The sequence below is a fragment of the Pelophylax lessonae genome (genome assembly GCF_965119305.1).
Source record: "Pelophylax lessonae genome assembly, chromosome: 7".
NCBI classification, from domain to species: domain Eukaryota; kingdom Metazoa; phylum Chordata; class Amphibia; order Anura; family Ranidae; genus Pelophylax; species Pelophylax lessonae.
Window position 1 is genome coordinate 61,347,993 of NC_138774.1, and position 24,262 is coordinate 61,372,254.

Genomic DNA, 24,262 nt, shown 5'->3' on the forward strand with positions numbered 1-24,262 from the left:
CCATATCTTCTTGACCATTGGTACATCCCAAAGCAGTATTTGCATTAGGGGTGGGAAAAACAACGCAAAGAAAGAATGTAATTCCCCAAAAGCTAAATTTAGCCAACCAGGTAACATGGAGCTCAACCAGGAACAACTGGAGCTCAGCTAGAAACAACATACACCCTCAATGAGAATATTTTCTCTTTTAGACAGCAGCCTGCACCGTGTACGTGTGCACCGACGACCAAGTAGCCACCTTGCATAGTTGCATCACTGACACCTAATGGCGAAAAGCCCAAGAGGCACTCAGCGTTCTAGTAGAATGCGCCTTCACAGGGAAAGGTGGAACATGACCCTTCAGTGAATAAGCCTGTACCACCGTCTGCCTGAACCATCTAGATATGGTCGCAGCAGATGCAGCTAGGCCTTTTCGAGGTCCTTCGGTGAGGACAAAGGGAGAGTCTGTGTCTTCATTCAGATGAAAATCAGAAACCACCTTAGGAAGAAACGACTGATTAGGTCATACCACTTTATCTCTGTGGACCACCACAAGATAAGATAAGGTGACAGCGCCGCCAATTCAGATACTCTGCGGGCAAAAGTAATAGCCACCAAAGAGGCAACCTTCTGAGAGAGTGTAAGCAGGGGAATCTCCATAATGTTCTCAAAAGGAGGTTTTTGAAGAACAGACAATAATATATAATTAAGATCTCACGAAAGTAGCTGGGATTGCCTCGGAGGAGCCATATGGCGAACCCCTTGTATAAAAGTGCGAATCAAGGCATGTGTAGCTAAAAAATACAGCCAAAGCCGACACTTGCCCTTTGATAGTGCCCAAAGCCAACCGCTGTTCAATCCCTTTTTGAAGAAAGGTCAAAATCCTAGCCACCAAAAAAAGGCGAGGATGCACCTTCAGCGATTCACACTATGAGATGTACGATTTCTATGTTCGATGATAGATCTTTTTGGAAGTAGACTTCCTAGTCTTCAACAGTGTAGGAATCACAGAATCAGAAAAACCTCTATCCTTCAATACCTGGCTTTCAACAGCCACGCCGTTAAAGCCAGCGACTGCAAAGTAGGATGGAAATTGATGTTCCAACCAAACTTTTGCAGAGTCTGTACAGTAATTGTCAAGTCGCCCCAACAGGGCTGAATGTGAGTCTGCTCCTATGAGGAGATTGTCCAGGTACCCCAGTACCGTAATCCCCCATTGTCGCAGTAATGCCAACACTGGAGCTAACACTTTGGTGAAGACCCTGGGGGCAGAGGCGAGACCAAAGGGTAACACCACAAATTGATAATGCTCTACTCCCACAGCGAAGCAAAGAAAATGCTGGTGTCCAGTGTAAATAGGGATGTGTAGATATGCGTCCTTGTTATTTATGGAGGCCAAAAAGTCTCCTTGGTGTGAAGACGCCACTACCGTGCGAATGGACTCCATTCAAAACTTTTGTACCCGCACAAAGCGGTTCGGAGCCTTGAGTTTAAGGATTGGACGTACTTTGCCTTCTTTCCAGGGCACAGTGAACAGGTTTGAATAAAACCTCTGAAAGCGTTCCCGAGAAGGAACCGGCACAATCACCCCTTGTGACAGCAGATCTTGTACCGCCTCTCATAGATCCCTTAACTTATCTGAAGATAGGCGTAGATTGGACGGGTAGAACCTGTCTGACGGTCGAGATTGGAATTTGATCTTGTAACGCAATCTGATCAGTTTGTGGACCCATTTGTCCTGAATTAAGGAAGTCCATGGTTCCGGAAAGAAGCAAAGACATTCCCCCACCCCAGAAATGGGTGAGGGCGTCCCTTTATGCAGACAAGGATTTGTCCGCAGATCCAGATTGGCCTATTCTCGACTTATCCGACCATGTCTTCTTGGAACCCCGGAAGACCTGAATTGCTTAGCTCCTTTCTCCTGTGACCCGGAGGTATGAAAGGGCCACCTATGAGCAGTAAATGAAGGCCCCCGTCTATTACGCAGTGCCTTGCCCTTGGTGGATTGTGGTAGAAGAGTACTCTTCCCACCTGTAAGGCCTTTGATCAACTCATCCAGGGAGGATCCAAACAACCTGTCCCCCGTAAAGGGAAGGTCAGAAAGAGCCTTTTTGGAAGCCTGGTCCACAGACCAGCTTTTTAGCCACACCATGCATCTAATAGCAATCCCCACCACAGACACTCTGGCTACCAGTGGAGCCGCATCCAGCGACGCATCACATATATACAGAAGGGCTTGGACCATTTGGTCCATTAGCTCTATCAGGCCCGGTGACAGCTGCTCCATTTTCAAGTTACCTTTCAGCAACTTCGCCCATTCTGTCATGGTCTGTGACACCAGAGTGATCACAAAGACCAATTTTAGTATTGAACTCACTAACACATGCAAATGGTGGGACAGAGAATCAATCCGTCAAATCCACGGGGTCTGTAAATACCGGGGACTCTTCCACTGGGACCAGAGTAGACTTGTTTAGTCTGGAAACTGGATGATCCAACTTTGGTGGCACGGTCAACCTAGTGGAAACCGCATCTGTGAAGGGTTAGCACCTTTTAAAGCGCTTAGGCACCACTAACATTTGTTTGATGCACCCCCACTGTTCATTGACAATGTTGTCAAAAAGTCCTGGAAGTGTTTCATTCACGGGCCAGTCCCCGTCCATCGAGGCTCCGTGGTGGTGAGGTCTAGTGCTGGACTATAACCTGCTCACGCTCGCTGGCCAGGCTGGGAGACCTTAGGGATCTAGTATATCCAGTTCGAAACCCAGCCGGCTGTTGCTTGTAGTTCTCACAGGAACATTAACTAAAGAATAAAGTCTTACAAAAAGGTTCCCAAAAAAAAAACAGCTAAGACTGATATAGCAGAGTGTGTAAGTGTATGCCTGCAGGGACTGCCCCATAGGCGTAGTAAAGTTTTTTTCTGCCTAGTGTCCTACTCCTGTAGGGGGCAGCATAACTCAATGGTCAAGAAGATATGGAGCTGCGTCTATCAATGAATGATAGAGAAACATCTTCCCGTGTGTACCCGCCCTCTCTCCTACCGCACACAGCGTGGAGGTTTTAGTTTGCCTCACCTGACAACTGCCTGTAGCCAGTAAGGGGAAGCAGGGAATGCATAGCCTTGCCCCCTCACACACTGGAGCGCAAATTAGGTGTGTGCCATATCATGGTGGGGGGGGGGGGCAGCAAAATGTACCTTTGCCTGAGTAGACAAAACCCTTGCACTGGCCCTGCAGACATGCCTAAATGCTTCCTGGTGGGGAGGAGTAAAAAGTTCCCACCAGTGTCCTACTGAGTGCAGGATAGGTACAGAGCACAGGCCGCACCTCCCAGCACTGATGATACACTCCGTGTCAGAACAGAGACCAGCTCATTGCCCCACTGCAGGTTCTCCCCTGGCCAGCCCCAACTGAGCCGCTTCATCTCCCCTCTGCAGCACTCGGCCACCCCCCCTGCCGGTCAGTTCAGGAAGCCGGAGTTGGTGCAGCAGGCTCTATTCAGCCAGACCCGCCAGGTGAGCAGAGAGTACCAGGAGCAGAACTTGAGCCAGGGATGGGGTCGAGAGGAGGCAGGGAAGAGGGAGAGCGTGAGTGGGGCCGAGTTGCTGCACCATGGACCCCTGGGTTATACTTGCCCCCTGGGCCAAAAGCTGCCAGTCGGCTCCTGAATAAAGATGAAACATGGAGTTCAGCTTTAGATAGGAACCTGAGTCACTTTAGGCATGGCCCCACCCCTCCTTTTGTGTTTTAAGGCAAAAAAGAAAATGCCTCTGAAATCTGCGTGCTTTCTGCCCATGTGCGTGAAACCTTTGATTTCATTCACACCGGCATATGCTTATTTTCTGCATGGAAAGCAGGTTCTCCCTAACATCATAACAGCATAAAGAATGTGCCTAAAGTATTTACGTTTAGACATGTACAATTCTTCAATGACCTTAAACATGTAAAGTATCTCACAAAAGTGAGTACACCCCTCACATTTTTCCAAATATTTTATTACATCTTTTCATGTGACAACACTGAAGAAATGACACTTTGCTACAATGTAAAGTAGTGAGTGTACAGCTTGTATAACTGTAAATTTGCTGTCCCCTCAACATAACTCAACACACAGCCATTTATGTCTGAACCGCTGGCAAGTGAAAATGTCCAAATTGGGCCCAAAGTGTCTTAACCCTCTTGGGCATGGAATTCACCAGAGCTTCACAGGTTGCCACTGGAGTCCTTTTCCACTCCTCCATGATGACACCATGGACACCATGGAGCTGGTGGATCCTCTACCTTCCGTTTGAGGATGCCCCACAGATGCTCATTAGGGTTTAAGTCTGGAGACATGCTTAGCTAGTCCATCACCTTTTACCCTCAACGTCTTTAGCAAGGCAGTGGTCGTCTTGGAGGTGTGTTTGGGTTCGTTATCATGTTGGAATACTGCCCTGCGACCTAGTTTACGAAGGGAGGGGATTGTGCTCTGCTTCATTATGTCACAGTACATGTTGGCGTTCATGGTTCCCTCAATGAACTGTAGCTCCCCAGTGCTGGCAGCATTCATGCAGCCCCAGACCAAGACACTCCCGCCACCATGCTTGACTGTAGGCAAGACACACTTGTCTTTGTACTCCTCACATGGTTCCCGCCAGGTGAACCAGATACGTTTATCTTGATCTCATCAGACCACAGAACATGGTCCCAGTAATCCATGTCCTTAGTCTGCTTGTCTTCAGCAAACTGCGGGCTTTCTTGTGCAACACCTTTACAAGAGGCTTCCTTCTGGGATGACATGCAAACCAATTTGATGCAGTGTGTGGCATATGGTCTGATCACTGACAGGCTGACCCCCCACACCTTCAACCTCTGCAGCAATGCTGGCAGCACTCATACGTCTATTTCCCAAAGACAACCTCTGGATATGATGCTGAGCACGTGCACTCAACTTCTTTGGTCGACCATGGCGAGTCCTATTCTGAGTGCAAAAATTGTGATGGAGCATAGAGGAGACTGTGGATGGTGAATGGTGGACTTTTGTACAGCTGAGAGGGTGCATGTCAGTGTGCTGACTGGGAACCTGTTGCCAGGGGAAGCTACCCTCTTCAAAAGTTGGGACTGTTTGACTGCAAAAGCAGCTCTGAACTCTTCAAGTCGGCCTGTCTGACCTGCTGGGAATATCCTCTAACCTGATTCTGGTACCTGAGACTGCCTGCTATTGGTGCTGTATGCTGGAGGAGCGTATTTGGCCAGATCTTATCTTGAGCGATATACTACCTTGGTCTAGTAAGGGGCTCAGAGTTTCATTGTTGGCGTTCCTGGTGTGTTAGGACCCTTCCTATTTCTGCCGTTTTTATTCTTAAATCTGGTAAGAGGCTATTAAATCGGTGGTGGTTCTCCTGCCTTCTTTGATTCTCCAACACTGGGATTGTCATTTATGTCCTTATACTATAATTTTCTGGTAATCAGTTTCACAACTGGTGACGGATACTCACACCTTTATGTGGTGTAATTTTTTAAGGTGTTTATCATTTAACACTTATTGTTACTGTATTATGCTATGGAGTTTTTTCTTTTTTTCTATGATTTATGACACCAAATTTTGAGTCCAACATACGATTTTCCACAATCAAGTCAGCCCTGCATGTGAATCTCTGCAATTATTGATTGCCTATCTGGTAAGCACATTACCTAAGAGACTCTGGATTGCTAGAGCGCTGATCAAGATTTACATCACTCTTCAATACATTCACGTTTACACATTGGGACTTTATGTTCTTTGGACATTGATTTGTTCTGTATCATTTAGCGCGACTTATTTTATATATATACTATTCTGAGTGCAACCTGTCCTGTTAAATCGCTGTATGGTCATGGCCACCGTGCTGCAGCTCAGTTTCATGGTCTTGGCAATCTTCTTATAGCCTAGGCTATCTTCATGTAGAGCAACAATTTGCCATAAGGTGCTATATTGAATTTTCAGTGACCAGTATAAAAGAGTGAGAGCGATAACACCAAATTTAACATACTTGCTTCCCATTGACACCTGAGACCTTGTAACACTGATGTGTCACATGACTATGGGGAGGGAAAATGGCTAATTGGGCCCAATTTGGACATTTTCACTTTTGTTGCCAGCGGTTTAGACATTAATGGCTGTGTGTTGAGTTATTTTGAGGGGACAGCAAATTTACACTTTTATACAAGCTGTACACTCACTACTTTACATTGTAGCAAAGTGTAATTTCTTCAGTTATTTACAAAAATGTGAGGGGTGTACTAACCTTTGTGAAATACTGTATTTGTGCAAAAATGTTTTATATGGTTATCATTGCTGGTCTGGGCAAGAAATTTGTGTTCCCTACTTACGGTGATTGTAAGTTTGGCAATCCATGGAAATTTTTCATTATTATCTTTTATATCTTTTTGTGAGTGATCCTTGGAAAGCCCACACATCTCAAATGCACTTGTTTCATCTGAAAGTAAAGGGGAAAAATGAAGAAACATCATATTAGCACTGTGTCCTGACAGCGGCACAAAAAGAACCAAAAAACAAAATCAGCACTAAACTGCGCTCAATAATACTAGTATCTACCTTTCTAGCAGTGATTTTTCATTAAAAAAAAAGTGGAAAAAAAAAATCGAGCAACCACTGGTCATACTCTATACAATTTTCTTATTCCATTTACTTAAGATTTACCTTCAACTATGTAGAGCAAGGGCCTGTCTGATTGCATACAGATTGAAAGAGTTTAGGTTTGACTTCATATTATATGGTTTTGGTAAATCTAAAGGAAAATTGTACAAGACAATTGTATAATGTATAGCCAGCCTTAATCTAATGAAAGTGAATGGGTGGTAGCCAGCATTGACATGAGTTCCCACACCTCAAAGAAAAAAAAAAAAAAGAAAAAAATGCAGCGCTACCTTAGTAAACATTAAACATATGATTGCATATTAGCAATAACGGTGGCACCCCCTTGCAAAAAATTTTATAGAAAAAAACAGTGAATGTGTTCCAAATTAAAACATAAAAAGCAATGTTTTCTCTTAATCTATGACAATATCCCATCAATATTATGCAGTTATTGATCCCATTTAAAGGAAAAAGTGCTTTTGACCTATTTATCACATAGGCCAATAGGTGAAGGTGATCTGCTAGTGTATATATTGGAGGACATCACATGGTGTTTCACAATAAAACCAATTCACTATTTATGGAGTGAGAGCGCACATTTAACGGCAAACTGTTTTTCTCAAGAACACATTGTATATACAGTATTTGTGCCCTGATATTGTTCGCATGGACTGGAACACATTTTTTTTTTTTTTTTTTTTTATGAAAGAAAGTAATGTTTGCTTATTTGATATTGATGGGATATTGTCATTATAAATGAATGACAATATCCCAATATGTGATTATAACAAAATTTAATTATTAGCCCCCTGAGAGAGTGTGAAAATTCCTGTTGCCTGACTGTGTGTGTGTGGGGGGGGGGGGGGGAGACCCAAAAATCCAGTGGTCCTTATGGGGGTAGAATTACAGTTAGTTTAGGGAAAGATTGTTGCCTCTGTTTGACTGCCATGCCAAGTTAATTAAGTAAAGCTTTTGAAACTTTGCCTTTGGCCTCTTTCACATAGATGTTCCGATCGGATCCACCTGTCAGTTTTTCAGATGGACCGGATCGGAATCTCCATTCTTCTTTAAGGAGCAGCAGGTGTAATCAGACATGTGTCAGTTTAAACCCGCCTACATCCATTCCGATTCACCAAAAACAGACAGATGGTTACATAGTTACATAGTTACATAGTTACATAGTAGGTGAGGTTGAATAAAGACAATAGTCCATCTAGTTCAACCTGTGTCGGTGTGTGGCTGTAATCATCTCACATACCCCTGAATGTTCTGATCCTTGAGATGTAAGTCTAAGAGTCTTTTGAAAGCCACCATACTACCTGCAGAAACCACCTCTTGTGGTAGAGAATTCCACAATCTTGTTGCCCTAACAGTAAAGAACCCCCCGCGTTGCCTGAGGTTAAAACGCTTCTCCTCTAATCGCATTGTATGCCCTCGAGTCCTCATGCAATCCCTTCGAATGAACAGCTTTTTTTCTAAGCTGGGATCCCCATTAAGATATTTATAAATTGGGTGGGTATACGGATCGGATGGAAGTCGGGTGTAAACAGACAGGCGGTCAGTGTACATCTGGCTGCCCATAGAGGAGAGTGTGTCCGCTCTGCATGAGTGGACCAGACATGGACCTGTCATCCGCCTGCTCATCAGAGATTAGCAGAGAGATCCCCTGCTGAATAAGTGGATCATAGCTGCAATCTGCCCCATGTGAAAGGGGCCTTTGCCTGGCTGTAAGGGGTGCAATGCAAGTAACTGGCACACATAGCCTGCAGTTCCGGTCAGCTAAGCACATTGGAGTATGAGTATAATGGTACAAGGGTTAATACAATGTGAAGATATCAGTGGTTACCAGGTCTAGCAGCCTGTCGTAAGCGTGTACATGTGACAGGTGGGATACCCTCTTGCAGTAGGAGTTGTCAGCACTCCCTCTGTGAGTGGTCTGTCTCCCACCGCTATGGGAGCATATCAGCACCACAGAGGTCCCCTGCCTGTACACAGGTACGGAAGAGGAAGATTTAAGTAAAGTGCACGCATGGAGACAGTGGTTACTCGGAGTGACATAACAGTAATAAACTGGACAGGTGGAGCAGGTCCCTCCTAAATGCATCAATGACCTTGGTGGTGTATATTTACATTGAAGGAGTTTACTAGAGTTCGGTCATCTGTTCAAATAAAGGTACCCCATGTGAAGGGCAGTGACCTTATTCAAAGTGCCTAGCGTAGCCCAAAAGAACCCACCCTGGGGCAGGCTTCTCATGTGACCCTTGCTTGGCCACGAGAAGGGAAACATTGAGTACATGATTATCACTTCACAACCCCTGCCCTACTCACATACTGGTAAAGAGAAGTTAGCTGGCCTAAATTACTTTGGAACAGTGTGTGCTTTACAGAGTATTGGATAAATGGGGAATTAAATGTTCAATACTAGTTAACTCTTCAGGTTATGAAGTGAGGAGTGACAAGGAGGTACAGCTAGTTTGGGAGAGGCATCAGTGGAGGCTGGTGATGGAGGTTCTGTAAGTAGTGGTGGCTTGGTCGCACCCCACTGAGTGGCATTGTCCCTATCTTAGGGCCCGCTGTGGAATGAAATTCTCCCAGGGACTGGGCCTGGAGCCACATGTGTGTGAGACGTCACAAAATAGGTGCAGTAGCTCCCCTCAATTGGCCTTTTGGACTGGACCCAAGTAATGAGCAAAGTGTGTTGTGAAGAGCTGGTGGATGACAATCAGTGGCAAGCACTATTTCCCTCAAAGTGTCTCAGAAGTCAGTGCCGGGACAGGTGTCACTGGATGTTATCCTTCTGTATGCTGGGCCCCAGTAAAGTAGTTTGACCACCAGCCATGAGGTGGTGTTAACCCACTGTGTAACAGTACACTACAACAAGCATGCAGTTCCCCCATGGTAACATAAAGAAGGGAGATTCCCTGCCCTGCAGCTGCATGTACACAAAGTAACAGGGATCATTTATTTTTGGCAGGACCAACAGGTACTGTAATTTTCTGTGATTGCATAATTTTTTAAAGAGAAAAAGCAAAGGGAAACGTGAATGTATTGTTGAGAATACTGAATATGTTTTGTTTTTTACTCAGATATACCCTTTAATAACATAGCGTGTACCTTACATTTGGGTAGTTTTGGCAATTTTTTATTGCTTGATAACACCATGAGGTAAGATCATTTCCTGGTGACATTTCCTTTTATATAGATGATTAAGAAAATTACTCACCAATTATATCATCAAAGGCCTTCTTCAGCGCATCTATACTTTCCATCTGGAAGACGTGTTTCTCTTTATCCTTTTTGGAGGCAATACCATTGAGTTCCTCCTTGCTGGTATCATTACCCAGGCCGAACACATAAATATCTGTGCAGGAGAAGGGAACATTGGCCTCATTAGAAGGGCTGTCAAACCATAAGCAATTTTTTATTGAGCCTTGTCAGTGTAACGCTACCCACGGAAGGGCTGCTGAATTAGGCTTGTCCTCTGGAACTGCCCTGATCTTGCAAACACCTCGACCCTTCTGACACTCTAGGTCAGTGATGGTGAACCTTGGCACCCCAGATGATTTGGAACTACATTTCCCATGATGCTCGTACACTCTGCAATGTAGTTGAGCATAATGGGAAATATAGTTCCAAAACATCTGGGGTGACAAAGTTCGCCATTACTGCTCTAGGTTCATACATGGATTAGGCTCACCAACAATACCCAGCACAAAGTTAAGGCAATGAGCATGAATTTCAATAACACTGTTGTATTGAGTATTTTAAAGTAATTCAAGTCAATTATAGAATACAATCTACTTGCAGCAATACCCAGTCAGATGATGTTAATAGGTAGCAGATTCAACACAGATAATAATAAATAGGCAAGGTAAACAGATAATAATGAACCACTGGGTGAAGCAATATCAATTATAGCGGCGCTTCCTAAGGCTCCATTCACAGATATGCAAATTGGATGCGTTTTGAATCAAACCGGCTTTCTTTTGAGTTGGTTCACATATATGCAGTGCAGTGTGAATTCCCTGTAAATTTAAAAAAAGTCCTGTGCATTTTTTAAGTACTGCAGATGCAAATTCCAGGCTAATTGCCTTCTATGGGAATGCATCTGAATCACACATCAGATCAATTTTGAACACAAATTCTATACGAAAAAAAAAAAAACCTTGTGGTCTGGTACGGATTTTAAGGTCCCTTAGGTTTGATATTGATTTTGAGGGGAACCCCCACACCAATTTTTTTTTTTTAAATGGCGTGGGGTTCCCCTCTTAGATTCATACCATCCCCTTGCGACGACATCAACGAAGCATGTACCAGTCGGTGACGTCACAGGGGGGTGGCACGAGGTGGCATCGCCAGGTGGCCCCGCCCCTAAGCTATTTAAGAACTGTCACGCATTGGAGCAGGCAGACAGCAAGAGCCTTTTGTGCAGGTGGAAGTTTTCTTTTTTTCTTTTTCCGGGTCCAGGGGTGGCGGCAGGTGTCATGATTGACAATGGATCTACCCTGGAAGACATTGTTTTTTTTTTTTAATTTTTAATAAATGAAGTGTCTGTGTTTTTATTTCTTTTTGACACTTTTTTTGGTGAATGGGTAGGGGTACAATGTACTCCTACTCATTCACATAGGGGGGGCAGGGTCTGGGGGCCACCTTGTTAAAGGGGGCTTTGAGATTCCGATAAGCCCCCTGCCTGCAGACCCCCACAACTACCACACAGAGTTGTGGGGAAGAGGCCCTTGTCCCAATGAATATGAGGTGGGGGAGGCAGAGCCCCCCTGCCCCAAGGCACCCCCCCCCCGCCATGTTGAGGGCATGTGGCCTGGTATGGTTCAGGAGGGGGTGTGTTCGCTCATTCCCCCCCCCCCTTTCGTGGCTGCCAGGCTGCATGCTCAGGTTTTTTACATTCAGCAGTCAGCGGGGAAGCACGCTGACAGCTGATGAGTCATCCGTTGTTAAGGACACGACGGCCAGCTTCCCGACCCGCTTCTTAAAGATTGGTATGGGGTTTGGGTTTTTTTCAGAATCATACTTACCTAGGTAGATGCAATATCAGTCCAATGCTGCATCTGTCCCCCACCAGCTCTAACACTGATAAACAGAGCGATTTAACCCCCATAGATCACTTACAGTAGTTCTCACAGCTCTTCACGCAGAGAGCTGGTAAATGTCAGTCACTGCTCTCTGCTCTGCCGCCTCCTAGCTCACTGGGGTGCTAAGCTATGGAGGGGGCAGGAGTGGCCAGCTCAGCTTCTCAGCGGCTCACTGAGAGGCTACACCGGGAGCCTGTCCAGGCATGTGGGCGGATCCCAACCCCAGTGTCGCAATCTTGCCCAAGCCTGGACCGCTGTCTGCTGAAAACTGGTCACAGGAGTGCAAAACGAACTGCACTCCTGTAATCCACAGGAGAAGTACAGCCAAATGAGCTTTGACTGTACTTCTCCTTTAACAACTAGCTAATGTTAAAGACGCCGATGGCAGCTTGCTCCAAAAATCCTCATCTGGCCTGCATCTAAAATCGCAGCTGAACCGCTGAACAGCTGCTTAGGAAATTCACAGTGAAAACAGAGGGGAAAGCCGAGCCAGACATGTGTGAACCTATCTTAAGAGTGCAGCACTGTAGAAGGGGAAACCTGTCACCGAGCGATCAGACTCCCCACAGCCACTCGTGCAATACTAGGAGAGACGGTAATGGTTCTATATGAGTGTGGAAAAGGCACCCCTAAATCTGTAAATACAGATCATTAGCAAAGAGGTTTGACAGCATTGAGACTCCTATGAGTGAGCGGCAACCTGGAAAAATTGGCTGCCACAAAACCAGTCTTTGGTGCCAAGAAAGTTGGGCGCTGGCTTAAAAGCATTGTAAACCTTCCAACCTGCACCTTGTGTTTTTCACCAGCATAAGATGTACATTGTCCATGTAGTTTCAAATCATTATTTGTTGACCTGTGCACACAGCCTATAGTTGAGTAAATGTTCACATTTAGGTGTCAGCAGTTTGTGCACCCCCATGCAGCCAGTCAATGCAATTGGGACGCAGTGCCTCCACGGATGCAGCCACTGCTCCCAATTTGACAGGTGTGCGGGTGTGAGTGCATGGCCCTGAATGCACACTATCTGCATTTGGGGCCACACCCCCATATGGCTGTCCAATTGGCAGCAACAAATGTGTATCTGCAGTCACTGCATCCCAGTTGACATGAATGGGACTGCCCACATGGGAATGCTTGAAACATCTGTGCACCCCCTTTCAGTTAAACATAGTCCTCACATGGATATACAATGTAGTACACCCTTGTGAATAAGGCCTAAAACCTAGTTAAAACATATAAACATTTTAAAGTGTACCATGCCTTTAAATCATTTTAAATACTGATTTAATGAAAATAAAAGAAAAATGGTATGGAAAAAGATATAAAAAGAATAGCAACAACAAATAAAAAGTAAAGCATATTTAAGTGGAATTTGCCAGGACAGGTGTACAGTCTTGATCAATCATGCTATCCCCCTGGTTTTCTGCAAGAGCATGAAGGTTGTAGCTGGGTCCATTGGACATCCACTAGGCCATAACTTCCTGCATACATTGCCTTGGCATTATTTGGCTCTGATTTGGGTATTTATGTTTCAAAGGACATTGTGTCCTCAATACGAGATAGCAATCTAATGAACCAGTAAAGTTAGATGGCAAGTTAACAGCCCTTTAGGCTCAACCATCTACGTGTATCCCATTTACAGGATTTCATTAAAAGCCTGAGTGGTGCTTGTCTGATTCCATTGCAGCTAGGATGCTACATACCCAGTTTATCTTCACGATGGTCCTTCCTGATATTGAGAAACTCTCTGATCTTGTTTACTTCCACAGATGGGTCTCCACCCATATTATGTTTTCCTAGGGAGTTAAGGAAAATGTTTATTCTTTTGTGGAGGAGCACTTATAGTACTGTTATGGAGACGAAGGCTTGCTGGCCAAACTGGTATTGTCATGAGCAAGATATGGACTAACGGTGATTATACAGAGTAGGACAATGCCTGACCTACATGGACTGCTATTTACAGGAGTAGCACATTGAAGTACAGAGGATGTCAGGTGTATAAAATGAAGGAAGGTTATTAAGAGCAAAATATTGACTAATGTAGGTCTTAAGAAATAGCGAAGGGAGGAGGTTATCAGTGGTAAGCTGTAGAATAAAGGAGGTCATCAAGAGTAAAACATGAACTGGTGGTCAAGGTTCTTAGGAATAGACCATAGACTGACTAAAGTTGTCGGGAGTAGACCATGGACTGTCAAAGGTTTTCATGAGTAGATCATGGACTGATTAAGAATTTCATGAGTAGACCATGGGCTGACTAAGGTTGTCAGGTGTAGACCATGACTAACTATGCCTGTCAGTAGTAGTTAATGGACTGACTAAAAATGTCAAAAGCAGGGCATGAGCATGATGAGATTTTCAGGAGTTGGACAACACACTTAATACTTACCATCAGTCATAAGTATAATAATATTAGAATAGTTGAGAAATTTGTCTGGGTTTCTCACATTATCCAAAGACAATTGATTATAGATTTCCTGAAGGGCAGCCCGTGTATTAGTTCCTTGTTTATCATAATGTTCTGTGGGAGTATAAATGGAAAAAAACGTGAACAATGACATCTTTTGAAAAGTGATATAGTGTATATAGCATTTGGGCACATGATGGTCTTCCAGCTATGGGAGGAGGCAATATATACATCCCCACCAGATGTATGGGAAGTACAAACCCCAGCATGAGACAACTGGAGATTTTTCAACCAGAAATAAACATATAGTTTTGTCAAGAACGACATAGAAAGAATTTTGGTAACATGTCAGAATAGAATATAAATTCTGGTGCAGCTCTGCATAGAAACCAATGAGCTTCCAGGTTTCTTTGTCAAAACCTTATTGAACAAGCTGAAGATACAAGCTGATTGGCTACCATACACAGCTGCACCAGGTTTTGCATTCTCCAGTTTTAGTAAATCAACCCCTCAGTCACCAGGCTCCACATTAGTTAAATATCATTCTTTTGTGGATTGGTAATTGAATAATCCAGCTAATACTTTACCTGAATATTTAAATTTTTTAATTGCTTCTATAACTTTTTCGGCTTCTGTATTGATATCAGACTCTGAGAGACTCACAATTTTTTTTATCTGTGAAGCATAGGTGAGGACTGAATACCGAGGTGTAAAGTCAAAGCTGGAAACCTACAAACAAACATATGTATGCATAAATATAAGATATGATGTCAAGTCAAAGATCATATAGTTATTATAATTCCTATTAATAACAAAAAAGTACAAAGAGGATAGGCAAAGTGTAATAAGCCTTAACTGTTCAACTGATGTGGCTATAGTAATCTGAAAGGTTTAAAATATCTCCATGCCCCAACTAGGTAACTACTGCACCCCCTCAATAGGAGATGGGACATATTGTCCCTTGAATCTTATATAGAGCAGGGAATCATACCAAGAGGACTTAGGGAAAGGGTGATTCCAGCTTCACACCTACAAACAGCTAGGTTCCTGGAGAAATGGAAGGAAACATGTATCCAGCATGGGATTAATGTGATGAGATTGATTGTGGAGGAAGAGAAAATTCAGCTATCTGAACTCCAGGACCAAATCAAACATACCACTGAGAAATTAGAGCCACTAAAAAACCTTGACGAGTTTGAACACGAAAACGATCTCCTTAAAAAAGAAATAGAGAGAGCACAAAAAACTCTTCATGCGACAAAACAGTCTAAATTCCAGCGCGAATTGGGCGACTGGGCCACAGGGGAAATCTTTGACCTGTCAGTACACAATAGAAGAGGTAGATCCAAGAGAAGAGGTAGGGGCTCAAGAAGCAGATCGTGGAACAAGTCCACAATCTCAGGGAGTGAAGAGGAGGAACGCTCGGTGTATTTTTTAGAGGGAGAGCAGCCGGAGGAGAATCTACCTCCGGCTCCCCCAAAAAGTATCCTAAAGAAAGCACCAAGAGGGAGGGGAGGCGGAAGAGGAAGAGAAGGAGAAAGAGAAAGGATAGTCACTAGACAACAAAAGGACCCTGCGAAAAGCCGGCGATGATCAGTGATAAATCCCCCAATAACCCGCATATTACCATCACCCCCCCCCCCCGGAACAAAATCCAGGGGAAACATCGGTGGGAGAGAGTGATCAGAAAGTGATCAAGCTCTCTCAATTCCCATTAGAGCATTAGAGACCAGACACGTCAGTTTGCTACAAAGAGGTCTCTCATTCTCCCCAAAGGAGAGAATGGACCACTTTGAGGTCTATAAAGACGTGTGTCTCTACTTGAGGAAGGTATATTATAAATTACTATATTCCGTTGAGGGAAGCAAGAGTGGAGGTGACTATATCCCTGACCCCGCAGACCTAGAGGCATTGGAAATTCTAAACTCCCTGCTTGAGGAGTCGGAACCTGGGGATGAGCTTCCCCAAGACAACCTTCCCGGCCTAAGAAGAGCAAATATCATTATCCGCTCTACCTCGATGCCCAAGTTTAGCAGCAACAAATGGCTCGGTATCTTCCTCTCATTAGTAGAGGAAGACCTCAAAATGGTCAAATGGGATTGGTCACCCCCGGACAACCTCTCAGGTGAGGAAAGACGGGCTCTACATGAACTTAAACACGCCACTAACCTTGTAATTAAAAAGAGCGACAAAGGTGGGAATGTTGTCTTACTATCTGAGGATATGTATGAAGGGGAAGTAAGGAGACTGCTATCAGACACACAAACATATAAGAAAGTCCAACAAGACCCCTTCCCAAACATAGTGTCAAGATTGAACGAAAAATTAGATTTTGCAAAAGAGGCAAACCTAATCACATGCAAAGAAAAAACTTACCTTAAAATCTCAGAATACAACATTCCCACCTTCTACGCCATCCCCAAAATACACAAAAACCCACTTGAACCACCAGGGAGACCAATAGTGTCGGCCATTGGGGGCCCCCTTAAAAGGGTGGGGAAATACCTTGATTCACTTATAAAGGAATTAGCGTGCGACCTACCCTCCTATGTAAGGGACACAGGAGATGTGCTCAACAAGATCCAAGATTTATATTTTGATGAGGAGGTACTCTTAGTGGGGATCGATGAATCACTTTACACATCGATCCCCAACGAGTGGGGTATTCTGGCGGTCTACCATTTTTTGGATAAGACCTTCCCCCTTAACGGAGCACAAAACAAATTCCTAATGGAAATTTTGGAATTTGCGCTATGTAATAACTACTTTCAATTTCTCGGCCAATTCTATCAACAGGTTAGAGGCACGGCCATGGGAGCACCATGGGCCCCATCCTATGCATGTCTCCATCTGGGCATGTGGGAGGAGGAGATCGTCAGTGCCTCGTCTATGTACCACAGCCATGCGTTGACATGGCTGAGGTACATAGATGATGTGCTGATGGTCTGGAAAGGCACGAAGTCACAACTGAAAGTATTCATGGACGAACTGAATACAAACAACCGTAACATCCGCCTCACATACACAGTAGATAAAAACCAGATCTCGTTCCTTGATCTGAACATCTGGCTACATAACGGTAAACTATCAACATCTACTTTTAGAAAAATGACGGCAGCAAACACCTTACTGAGAGCCAACAATTCACACCCCGAACCCCTCAAAAGAGGTATTCCGGTGGGACAATTCATGAGACTAAAAAGGAACTGTTCGGGATACAGCGATTACCTATGTAAATCTCAGAAACTGTATAACAGATTTAGGGAACGCGGCTACTCCCACAGAACACTTCGAAAGGCAAAAAGAAAGGCAGGACTAAGAACCAGGGAACAACCCCTTACACCCAACAACACCATGCCCCCAGACCAGAACCAGGGGACACAACCCCGTCTGATCACAAAGTATGGCAATCAATGGCAAGAAGTCCGGGAAATACTGGAGAGACACTGGCATGTCCTCCAAAAAACCGACAGGCTAAAAGATATAGTGGGCTCAAGACCATTGATGGTCGCAAGAAGAGCAAAAAACCTAGGGGACCATTTGGTGCACTCTGAATTTAATAAAAACAGCACACAAAGAAACTGGCTCACTGACCTCCCCAAAATAACTGGTATGTTCCCTTGTGGACATTGCCACATCTGCCAGTACGTTGAGAAAACCAACACCTTCATAGATGCTGTTGGCTCCAAGGAATATAACATTACCTCCTTTATCAATTGCAGCACTTCACGTGTACTATACCAGATTACATGTCCTTGTAATAAGATCTATGTAGGAAAGACTAAGAGAGTTCTCTGGATACGAATAGGTGAACATTTAAAAAGCATTAGGCTCAAAGAAGAAACCCCCATTGCCCAGCACTTCATTGAGGAGCATGGAGGCGACCCTAAAGGCCTTAAGGTCAAAGGATTTTGGACTTTAAATATTTCGGCATGCAGGGGTGACTTTGACAAGATACTCCTGTGCCAAGAAAAAGCCTGGATATTCAGGCTCCGCACCCTGGCCCCCCTAGGACTTAACAAGGAGCTCAGTCTCAAGGTTTTCCTTGATCCCTAAGTTCACCTCCAAATGGTCCCACCTCCATCAGTTACTCTCTCACAACCACTAGCCACAGTCTATATAGTCACATCATATACATAATCACACTCGTCTCTTTTGAATAGCCAAGGTAAATAATATCCCGACATGACAAGATAACCAGACCCGGAGGGCCACATGACTGTATACTATGTTATATGACTGTGGCTAGCAGTGAACTTCCCAAATATTTCATAGAATACACCACTATATCCCCCCCCCCACCTCATGACATATATTCACACATAAAACATAAAAAATACAATTATCCCACAATATAAGCATTTCTCCCCATAGCCTAATAGGCTCTTTCCTCTGTATTGACAATTTTAGTCCTTCCACAAGGTAGCCTCTGCAATTACAATGTTTATATTTTCACTTTGATTTTTATTATTAATAAATTCATTGTCCCCCAACCCTGGCGGGATTTGGCTAACCGTATAGTTATACACAAACAGTATACTTAGCCTATAAACATTTTTGAGACTCTCCAAGTCAGACTAGCCAGAAGTTTAGTATCTGTACATATATAGACAAAAGTCTTTTTTATCTCTTAACTTTCCTTCATTACTTTACCATGACACCTGTGATACTCTGTTCTGACCACAAGATGGTGATGACTGGACCAAATTAATAGCTGAAATAAATAATCCTTGTTTTTGTTATCGGCTATATATACTGCATCATCAGACTACGCCATCACGTTCTGAAGAAGCGTGCACGAGCACGCGAAACGCGTCAACGGTAGACGCCGAGACTCCACAGGCACTACGGGAAGCTGACTGTCTCAGCGAGGACATTTCGAGGCACGGTCACGTGGGACGTATCACGCAAGCGGAAGCTGCCCGGAGGGAGAAGAGGTAAACACGCATCTACAGATAGAAGCTGACGGAGGAGGACACTGTTGGGGCTGAAAGAGGTCTGAGCGTCGGCAAGGAGAACATCGGCAAGGAGAACAAGTTCACCACACACCGGGGGAAGGATCCAACACCGCCTGTCGTGAGTATTACCCGCAGAGAGGTACGGGACTCTACCTTTCCAAACACTGGAAACTGACACAGAGGAAACAAAGCTACCGGTAAGGCCCGCTTCCCCACACCTCCCCATTTGGATACACACTGGGCTAACTTACACCGGGTGGATTACCGCTGCATAGCTTCAACCCTCTGCATTTGCAGGGTACTGATAGTGTCTTCACACTGACCTCATGAAGCGGGACCGGTGCCATCTACATCCCTCTTTGTGGAGAAACCTCTCCCCCACTCCGGATTGCACTGCTCCCTCTCCCCACCATCCACCTTCTACCTGGGACCCCCTCCTCTTCTCCCCATCTCTAATACCATCGTGACTTACCTTGCCTCGTGGTCTTCCACCACCCCCACCCTAACACGGGAGTGCCGTCCCCACACCACACAGGTGACAATTGACCTGTCAGCGATCACTCCAGGGTACCTGATACTCCCATGCGGGTGGCCACCCAGTACACAATATTTGTTTTGCCTATGTATGATTTTCTGATATTACCACAATCATTATATTATAATTATTATTTTCTTGTTTCAAGCTACATTGCGATACTTAGTGTACCGGGCCACAATTAGACAGCAGCTGTCCTCATTAGCTCTTAAGCTAGTTCATGTACACTATTTACACATTGATTCAGGGCCACACTGACCCTACCTCACATACTGCCCATCATTTTGCAGGGCTAAAGGGACATCCTAGCATCTGGGGTATGTAGGAGTGATTTGTTGGTTCACATCCACACATCACGTTTCCCCTATTTGAGTATCCCGAGATTGAGCCCCAGTAGTTGCCGCAGTGTCTGGCTTGGGTGGAGTCTCCCCACTGACTTTACCACCCATACTGACCCCCGGGGTCGGCTTTCCATTACTTTTGTCACTATCTTTTAAGATAGCTTTTACTGTATATCAATTTTCCTTTTTTGTATTGCACCATTGGTTTAATAAAGTTTATATTTTGCACTAATTACCCAGTGAGCCCAGTTTTTTGCAACCTTTCCGGGAGGGTCTTTCCCCTCCCCCCACCCAAACCCCCCCTTTTTGGAACTACTGCACCACTCTGACCTCTCTAAGAAACCCTATAAAAATTCTCTGTTGATCCACCTGTTAAATGCTGCTCGTGTCTGCATACCGTTAGTCTAAAAAAGGGGATACCTCCCCATATCTCCATTTGGTTTATTAAAATTGCCAAAATTCGCTTAATGAAAAGCATTACAGCCTTGCTTCAGGACAGGAGGAAAGATTCAGCCGTAGGTGGTCCTGTTGGACTCTTTACCCATTTATAGGGACATGTCTCAATCATGCACTTGGGGGAGTGAGATTTTCCCTTTTCATTCCTCCAATCCCTCTCCCCCCTTCCCTTTATATTCTCCCCACTCTATAGACAGGATGGTTTTCAGTTTAGTCTATTTTGTTATATTGCCTTTGAAATTGCTTATGTTGAACTCTGTATACATTCTTACAGTGTTCTTTTAGTATTCTTATCTGTACGTAAAATTCTTAAAATAAAGAGTGTTTAAAAAAAAATGATATAATGTATCTCCATCCAAGGTCTGCTTTTTAAATGTACCCCCCTCTCCCCCTTGGTATATAGATTTAACCACTTAAGGACCAAGCCCATTTCTGACACATGTTGTTTACAAGTTAAAATCAGTATTTTTTGCTAGAAAATTACTTAGAAACCCCAAACATTATACATATATATATATATATATATATATATATATATATATATATATATATATATATATATATATATATATATTTTTTTTTTTAGCAAAGACTCTGGAGAATAAAATGGTGGTCGTTGCAATATTTTTTGTCCCGCGGTACTTGCACAGTGGTCTTTCAAACGCCATTTTTTTGGAAAAGTTACATTTCACTGCATTTAAAAAATACTTAACAGTAAAGTTAGCCCATTTTTTATTTTTTTTGAATATTGGGAAAGATTATGTCACGCTGAGTAAATAGATACCTAACATGTTATGGTTTAAAATTGTGCACATCTGCGGAATGGCGACAAACTAAGGTCAATAAAAATCGCCATAGGTTACCAGTTTAGAGTTACAGAGTAGCTCTTTTTTTTTTAAATTATTGCTCTCGCTCTGGCGATCACGGCAATACCTCACATGTGTGGTTTGAACAGCGACTTCATTTGCGGGTGTGACTTCCGTATATGTTTTCTTTCGTGCGCGAGTTCACGGCAACGGGGGTGGTTAAAAAAATTTTTTCCTATTTATTTTTTACATTTTAGCACAGGTTTTTAAAAAAAATAAAAATATCCGATCACTTTTATTGCTGTCACAAGCAATGTAAACATCCCTTGTGACAGCAATAGGCAGTGACAGGTACTCTTTATGGAGGGATCAGGGGTCTAAAAGACCCTAGACCCCTACACTGCACTTCAATGTATTCAAAATGCCGAAAACTGCATTTTTGAAGACAGTCACTTTTTAAATTCGGTGCCTTTAGCCGCCGAGTAACCCGGATGTGACGTCATGGACGCTGCCTCCAGGTTACGTCATCGGAGACCCGATCGAAGCCGAAACCGGCTTTGATCGGGACTCCAATCAGCCGGCAGAGGTGGGACGGGAGACCCGGATAGAGACGTGAAAGGCAGCGGGAGGGGGGGGGCGTCCCCTTCCACTCGCTGGGGTAACGATCGAGCGGAGCTCCCGAGCCGCATCAGCCATTACCGCCTGAAAGCCGACCGCTGGCTCTAAAAAATGGTACCAGGATGATGCCTCTAGCTGCAGGCATCACCCCGGTACAGCCACTTATTGCAGCCGGCATACAGCTACGGCGATTTGCGGTAAGTGGTTAATACACCTTTAGGGGAAAAATGTAGATGATATACTTACTATGACCCCAGCTTCTGTAGTACAGGGCATGATTTCATCGTCCTGCCAACAAGATCCCGGAGAATGCTGCGTACTCCAAATTTTGTGTGAAGATGCTGCAGCACAGTGTAGGATCCTCTTCTCAGTGAGATTTGGGCTACTCAACATCCCCCTGGATCCTGGCAGAAGGATGATTAGGTAATCCTCAACTAGGTGCTTTGGGCAGAAGCCAGGGGAAAAGCAAGTGTAAAATCTAATGGTTTACCTTACAGGTGTTTTGGACACTCAACATTCTGTGGTCACTGGATTAAGGTCCCTGTCCATTACGTTGGCTACAACATGCTCGGGAAAGTTTCTGATGCTCATTACAAGGAAGCTGCTTGGGTGAGAACTGAGACATCTTCAACATTATAGAACACGTCCAGTTGAATGTGACTAGCTACTACCATACCATATACCATAGTATACCATACCAATAAGAGCCTTCACAGACAGTCTCCTCTTCCAAAATGGTTGTTACTTGGAGCCCACTTTGCCCGCACATTCCTTCCACATTGTGGCTGAATAGATAGTCAATGACATAATGACCATTGGTGTTTCGGACTTTGGTCTGTGTGCCCTATATGTAAGGCTGGCCATAGAGGACTCGCATTTCTTTTCCAAAAACTATTTAACTAATTCCCCATCCACACAAGCAAGATGGATGGAAGAATGCTACCCGCTGTGCCATTGTATTCTGACAGTGGGATTCTCTGCTGTCAGAATACACCGAATGTAGTTGCTGACCGACAAAAGTCTTCCACCATTTCAACATTCATCTTCGACAGAAGTTGATTGTTAGATTAACTTCTATCGAGCAGGAACGGCTATACGTGGATTGAAATTCTATCCATCTATGGCTAGCTTAAGTGTGGTGCTAGAAAAGGCAGTTAGTGGCAGCACCAGACAGCTATGTTCTAAAAAGCCTTATTAAATTAATTAGTAAATATATCAAACAGAAATAAAAAATAATGTATAATACTGCAAAAATATGTGAAAATTTAAAAATCGCTATATAAATCATTAGTGCAATTAGATTAACTATAATATACGCAATATATTTATACATTTTCTTACATATACATTTTCTATGGGTCGCTATACTAAAAATATTCCCACAAATGTGGACCATTGATTGCAACTAAGATTTGTTAATTTGAGCACACAAAAAAGTATTTTTCCTAACAAATTCATTTAAAGATGTTGCAAAAATGAATACACCCCAATGAAAGTCTTAGGAGCATATCTAAATTTTAGACAACAAAATCCTAATTACCAAGAATCAACTACAGGTGACAAAGATGAACTGCAACCATCTCACAGAGACATTTAGACAGTCCAACCGAAGTTGACACCTCGACAGGAGCATGTTCTGAGGAGAAGGGTTGAAGAAAATTGCCATGCAAGTTCACAGCAGTTAGCTAAAGAAGTAGAAAGCCAAACTGGGGTAATTGTTTCTTGTGACAAAATATGATGTACAGTGCAGAGGAATGGCATGCGTGGGTGTCGTACACAAAGGAAGCCTCTCCTAAAACCCATGCACAAAAAAGCCCAGGCCCATGCTTAGAAAGAAGAAGACTACTGCAACTCTGTACTTTGGAGTGATGAGACCAAGATAAATGTTTTTGGAACTGATGGCTTTAAAACTGTATGGCGTTGCAAAGGTGATGAGTAGAAAGAAAAATGCATGGCGCTTACAGTAAAACCTGGTGGTGGCAGTGTTCTTCTGTGGGGCTGCATGAGTGCTGCTGGTGTCAGGGAGCTGCATTTCATTTATGGTATCATGAATTCACAGATGTACTGCTCTATATTGAAAGAGAAGATACTACCATCACTCCGTAATAAAAATATTCCCACAAATGTGAACCATTGATTGCAACTAAGATTTGTTAATTTGAGCACACAAAAAAGTATTTTTCCTAACAAATTTATTCAACATGTTGCAAAAATGAATACACCCCCAATGAAAGTCTTAGGAGCAAAACTAAAATTTAGACAACAAAATTCTAATTACCAAGAATCAACTACAGGTGACAAAGATGAACTGCAACCATCTCACAGAGACATTCAGACAGTCCACTCGAAGTTGACACCTCAACAGGAGCATGTTCTGATGAGAAGGGTTGAAGAAAATTGCCATGTAAGTTCACAGCAGTTAGCTAAAGAAGTAGAAAGCCAAACTGGGGTAATTGT

General features: G+C 43.7%; 1 protein-coding gene across 1 annotated transcript in view; it reads right to left on the reverse strand.

Moving 5' to 3' along the window:
* Positions 1-24,262, reverse strand: part of LOC309560038 (complement factor B-like) — a 131,524-nt gene that overhangs the window by 49,801 nt on the left and 57,461 nt on the right. The window contains exons 7-11 of the mRNA XM_082263541.1: positions 14,679-14,820; positions 14,074-14,205; positions 13,391-13,483; positions 9,821-9,958; positions 6,330-6,436 (exon numbers count right to left, since the gene is read on the reverse strand). Of these exons, the coding sequence (XP_082119667.1) occupies positions 6,330-6,436; positions 9,821-9,958; positions 13,391-13,483; positions 14,074-14,205; positions 14,679-14,820 (612 nt within the window). The remainder of the gene's footprint in view (positions 1-6,329; positions 6,437-9,820; positions 9,959-13,390; positions 13,484-14,073; positions 14,206-14,678; positions 14,821-24,262) is intronic.